Source organism: Anneissia japonica, unplaced genomic scaffold, assembly GCF_011630105.1.
Source record: "Anneissia japonica isolate Jap-2015-1 unplaced genomic scaffold, ASM1163010v1 scaffold310_len583560_cov164, whole genome shotgun sequence".
NCBI classification, from domain to species: Eukaryota; Metazoa; Echinodermata; class Crinoidea; order Comatulida; family Comatulidae; genus Anneissia; species Anneissia japonica.
The window spans coordinates 373,081-379,622 of NW_022695742.1; the positions used below are offsets into that span (position 1 = coordinate 373,081).

The window sequence follows — 6,542 nt, forward strand, 5'->3', positions numbered from 1 at the left end:
AAACATAGGAAATAGCAAGAGTGATTACAATAGTTCCTATTGCATTACATGCATAGGAACTAAAAAAAAAAAAAAGTCCTGAAAGGATTATAGTAGATTACCTGCTGTGCAGTTTTTGCCATTCCATTCTAAGGAACGAGCACACCTGTAGCCATTAACTGTATCCTCGCAAGTACCGCCGTTCTGACATGGGTTACTGTCGCACTCATTGTTGTCTGTAAGTAAACCAATAAATATATATTTAACTTTTTCCCACAAAACCTGTGCTATATATTTGTCACAACTTTACATTTGGAGAAAATCAATAATTAAGTTGTCTGGGGTCAGAAGTTTAGATAAGTCATTTATTATTATTATTTTTTTATTATTTTATTTAGGCACACAACACATGCACCAAAGATTGTCAATAGCGAATATTATCACTGTCCTACTTTGTAGGTGACAATCCCTTTCACAAGACAAACATACATACATGATGATTTACACAAACTAAATCTGAGGTTTAGGGAGTGGAGTTGTTTTGGTCGTGAGAAAAAACCCTGCAACTGACAGGAATTGAACCCATGACTAAGCTATTCAACTCCACTCCATGTGTTTCTGGGATATCTGTTTCAATGAGCTGCCTTAGCACATAAAATTTCAAAGGACACTGATTTCTGTGAGACAAAATGATAATACAGATGTAATAAAGTAGTGAAAAAACACATGGATTGAATGAATTTGCGAAAAGATGGCTTATATTTCCTGGAAATTCTTGTCCACTTGTAGGAGCACGGAAGTATTTCTGGGAGACTCGAATGACTTACAGGAAGACTTGGGAACCCCAAGTTGTCAGACAAAAAAAAAGTGTATCGCTTTTGTCGTTGCTGTTTATGTCAGGATGGATTGGATAATTGCTCTTCATCATTGCTATGGGTGATAATTTTAGTATTATTATCATTATTATGATTTGTATTATTATTATTATTATTAATTTTATTACTAGTGTTGTTAGTATCATTATTAATCAGTAGGCTTATATGCTAATTGTGAAACTCATTTGTATGATGTAATAGCCAGTATAGCAGAAAGCATTGACTTGCAACTACACTACCAAAGTGAAAGGGTGTGGCAAATACAGGTTAGCTCTACTATAATTTCCCATGGTATTTATTTCTCAACATTGTTATGTATTGTGTTTAACAAAATATTTTTAAACCACTAATTAATTACTACATTTAACACATATTTTACGACACCATAACTTAGTAGGGCCTATTAGCCTACCCTCAATTTTTATTTTGACATAGCATGTAGCTTCATTTCCTTTAGGCGATCTAATGTCAGTGAAGATGTATTCAACTATAGTTTCTCCAATTGGAAATACACCAGTAGTGACAGTAACATCATAAGCTGCATCAATTGTCATTCTATCTGGATCGATGTCTGTATAGTTGGTTGAGAACATGGCAACTTGAACATTATCAGTGACAGTAAGGTTGTAGCTGACAGTGCCATTTGGTTTTCCCTCATCAGTCACACCAGTAATTAGTGATGGACAACTTGGAACAGGTGGTTCATTGTCTAGAAATAAGTATATTTTTAATAACAGATGTATTTGACAATTATAACTTGCGGCGGCAGCAGCAGCAGCAATAATAATAATAATAATAATAATAATAAATGTTCAGAATAGTGCGATTCTGAACACGGCTGGGATCCTCAGGAATGCCCTAGAAGTTTGAGGAGACTTGTTGTCACGAAGCTTCAGGAATAATGTAATTCCACTGGATATTAATCCAATGTGCGATACCAATAATTGTAATAATATTAATAATAATAACTAGCATATACCCGTGCTCCACACGGTGTTGATTGAGTGGGGAAAGGTGGCGATGTTGTACATTGTTGAATGGGGAAGTTGAGGAGGCAATCGTTGTGGACGTTATGGTTACCATGTCATTATTTTTCTAAAGGACGTCTTTGTAGTTAAAGTTTCGAGTGTCTTTGCTGAATAGTCCTTGTGAAAAATTATTGTGCAGTGTGATCAAGGGTGGATCCAGAATGTTTCAAACGGGTGTTATATGGTATTAAGATAACTTACAAATATAGGCCAAATTAATTACTGTATACCATTGGACTGAACTTTTACCTCACCACCCCATAACTTCACTAACCTAGTGGGCATCTGTTAAATGTCTCCTTAATTACTGTATATGAAGCCTTTGACAGGAAAATGGCCAATTCATGACAAAAAGCCCAAGTGGTCAACTCCTTACATATGACTTATAAAATAAGCTCGGTTGAGAGACAGCTTGTCACTAAATATAAGTTAACTTTTATTCCCAAAGTTGTTATAGTATCTAACCAATAGAAACTCCCCAAAATGATGTAATGGTCAAATGATTTGGATAAGGTGATATCTTTCAACCAATCAGAGGAAGTCCACCACATCCCAACTTGGTATCAAAAGTAAAGTATTAGTTATACTACTGTACTAGACTTCCTTCTGATACCTTGAAGGCAACACCACGTCAAACGGGGTCAGTGCATTTGTCTGAAGGTTATTTGGTCCGAAGGGCCTTTGGTCCGAAGGTCCGTTGGTCCGAAGGGACATTGATCTGAAGGTCCGTTGGACCGAAGTAATTAGTTCAAATATAGACAAAAATATATTTGAAGAAAACACATGTTCGGGACCACCATGTAGGTCTATATTGGCTAACAATATACAATTATTGCTAGCATGACTTGTCAGCTTAGCTTATGTATATTTTTTTACAAATTATTAGAAATTGAAAAGATTCCAAGCGAATGGAGCGTAAGTATATGACTTCCTAATGTTTAAGCAGGAGATAGAAAAGATTTTAATAACAATAGGGAATTCAAGTAACTTCCTTCCAGTGTTTGAAAAATCTTAACAGATTTACTTACAGTACTTATGGGCAATGGGAAACAGTTCAGTACTTTCTCACTTTTACAAAGTAGATACATTGACAGTGGCGGCGAAAGCATCTTGAGTGAGGGGGGTGGGGGAGGAAATGAAGGGCCTGTCTTGCACATTCAAAGCAAATAAAAGTAGCACTATACACGATTTGTATCATAGTACATTGAGTTTTAATTCATAATACTACTGGTAATAGTTCAAATGAAATTCTTACTGGGAACATCTCCCTATGCACGATCGAGAGAGGAATTTTACTGATGTGAGCCAGATTTTCGTACATTTCGCAAAATAAAGGAAATATATATTTTTTTTAGATGAGGCAGCAAAAATGGATGCGGGAGGTGACAAGAAACTAGTATTTTTTCTTTTTTTACTTGGCCTTTTTGTTGTTTGGGAAAATACTCCACAAATTGTAAAGAATCGTTTTACTGCCGTATATCCTGCATACCTGGAAAATTTCGGACCAAAGTTTGTCTCCGAGTCAGTTTACAAGTACAAGTACCTCCATAGCAAAGTTTGATAGTGAGCGAGTGAGTGAAGAAAGACAAACTCTGCTAACACTACATAGTGGACAACTATAATATACACCGAAAGAACAATTATAATATTTTTTCAGCCCGTGACAATAAATGTAAAACCCTATGTATGCGGCCCACCAATGAAAATTGGCTAGTAGAAAACACCTTGTTTTTTACGGCCCGACATCAATAATTATGTAAGAAGTAACATTAAAACTGAGAACAAAGGTGATGTAAAAGCAGTGATTGGAGGTTTTTGGAAGCTCACTGGAACATGAAAGTTTGGGGGCAGCCCTCAGTGTTAAATCAAAAAAGTTCACTATGGCCCTCCGACCGATTTTTATGCCCACCCCTGCAATAGGTACAGTACTCCGAAGAGGTGTGGGAACATGCTCGTCACTTATTGGCCTTATTCGACTGGTTCATTTCATTAAATACGAATTTTCGTTGAGTATTATTTTCATTCAACTGGTTCTTAAAATAGACTTCGCTGACAACGAAAATTTACGTAACCAGAATGCGTTAAATTATGCACGTGAAAAAAAAATGGCCGATTGGTTAGTTTAGCAACAACATTTGCGTTAATATAATTTAGATTAAATTTCAGAAAATAAAAATTATAAAATTTACCAACAATGAAGTCAAAAAATTAGGCTAACAGAATTCAAGGACTGGATGAAAACATTTTTTTACGAAAAACCCATACTGCCACAATCGAATCTAATTATTAAAATATATACATATGCCTATGCCCATACAAAAAAAATTATAAATAAAATAGTAGTAATTATTAATGAGATGAATCAGCATATATTAAATCAACTTGCGTCTATATGCAAAACCTGTTTTTTTAAATAAAGATGTTATCTATTTTATTCTGTTTTAAAAATTAATCTTATAAGTTTTAAGATTATTTTCAATGATAATTTTACTCACATAATTCAAGTTTTCAATGTTAATATGGTTGATAAATAGAATATAAAATACAGGGCCGTCGGAACCGTACCGGTAGCACCGGCTATGGCCGGACCACTTTTTCTCAAAAAAATGTAAAAATAAATAAATAAATAAATAAATAAATATAGGCTAAAAGCTTAAAGGTCTTTGAAGAAAAAGACCTTCAATCCCAGCACACAACAGGTTCAGAATAGAAAAGTGAGTAGCACATAGCATGAATATGCATTGAAGTGTTTAAAATTTAGTGGCAAAAACAAGGGGACACGTGCCACAGCCGGCATGGGCAGAACCTCTACATTTGTCATTTTGGTAAAATATAAATATTTAAGTCTAAATGAGTGTCATAACCATAATTGGTCATACAGTGATGGATTCAAGGGGGTCTGAGTCGGCCTCTTCCCGACTCCTTTAATTTTGTTCAAAAAAGGGAGAAAAAAGGAAAATGTAGGCCTAAAACTTAAATTAAGTCTGCGATTGCCATTTCTGGCCATCTAAAGGTGTCATAATCATAAATGTTCTTACCTCAGCCCAACCACAGTGGGGCTAAGGTGGTTTAGATTTTCGATCTGTCAAAATCTATCCCTAGGCCCCCTGTATTTTGAAATCCTGGATCCGCCACTGGACTACCTATTGGGCCCTTCCCCCGTTAGAAAATTTCTGGATCCGCACCAGCAAGCGTCCTGAGTATAGTACTGTAATACTATCGAAGTAAACTTTGAGGAAAACATAAGATACCTGTATAATATTTCGTTCATGGTTGGCATAAACAGAGCCTAATATGTCTAGCTATGTACAGGCTTTAAAACGATGGCTAGACCCGTGTGAATATTGTCCAATATATCGTAAGATAATGAATACGATTTTTGATTCCGGCAAACACTACTTATGTACAGTAGTAAAGAATAGCCTAGATTGGGTCGTGGGTTGACAGTGCGAGAGATCCGATGTTCATGCATATACATCTTCACCGTCGTCACACTCGGTTCTCAAACATGCCTTCTATTTTACCGATTTTACGTGTGCATCTGTTTTAGATTTTATGTTGTAATGTTAATTTCGGATGCGGTATTTCTCGAAATTGTACTTGAGTGAAAGCAACAAAATTGAAAAAAAAAAAAAAAAAAAAATTTAAATGTCGACCCGAATTATTGGAAAATTTCAGTTGGTCAGGGAGGGCAACACAACATAATTTTTTTTAGCCTAATCATAGAGTACTGGTATAATATATACGGTACAATATATTGAATTTCATAATTTATAACTAACACAATTACACTAATAAAAATGCCTAAAAAATAAAATTAATTAAATAAAAATGGAACGAAAAAATATATTTGATTGTTGCAAAAGATATGAAAGCGCTTTTTCGGAAATCTACAACAGAAACAAAATTTTCCGAGGTAGGACGTCTGGACCCCGAACGGCACCCCTTCCCACTTTTCTCCAACCACCCTTACACTCCCTCAGAATGGCCGGACCACTTCCAAAATGCTTCCGACGGCTATAAATATAATAATAATAATAATAATAATAATAATAATAATAATAATAATAATAATAATAATAATAATAATAATGAAGGTGCTCGAATAATGCTTTTATAAGGAATTAATAATACTTCAATAGGCCTATTTACAATAGTGTGATTAATGAGATATTTGTTGATTAATTTATAGAAATATATGATAGGTATATACCATTAATAATGATTCAGCATATTAAATCAACTTACGTCTATAGATGTAAAATCTGGTTTTTTTTTCAATAAAATGTTGCCTATTTTATTCTGTTTCAAAAAATAATCTTAAAAAATTATAAGTTTCATTGTAAATTCTATAAGAGTTTAATCCACATAATTTATGTTTTCAGTTATATAAGCATTTAAATAACTGAGTTTGTCTAACACTGGATGTAAATGTAAAACAAAACAAAAGCATTCCCAAAGTGTTTCGAGTATGCAAATGCTAATACTATCGTGCGATTACCACATATTTTCACACAAGGTGACGAATATTCGTCGAAATGCTGTATAAATAAACTGCAATTATATAAATAATTTTCACATGAGCTTTACAAATATCTCAATTAATATAATCTTAATTAATATCTTAAATTAGTTGATTACTAATTAATTAATATATATA

At 34.0% G+C, this 6,542-nt stretch overlaps 1 protein-coding gene across 1 annotated transcript in view; it reads right to left on the reverse strand.

Moving 5' to 3' along the window:
* Positions 1 to 6,542, reverse strand: part of LOC117101552 (adhesion G protein-coupled receptor L4-like) — a 54,419-nt gene that overhangs the window by 39,407 nt on the left and 8,470 nt on the right. The window contains exons 4-5 of the mRNA XM_033241531.1: positions 1,267 to 1,563; positions 102 to 215 (exon numbers count right to left, since the gene is read on the reverse strand). Of these exons, the coding sequence (XP_033097422.1) occupies positions 102 to 215; positions 1,267 to 1,563 (411 nt within the window). The remainder of the gene's footprint in view (positions 1 to 101; positions 216 to 1,266; positions 1,564 to 6,542) is intronic.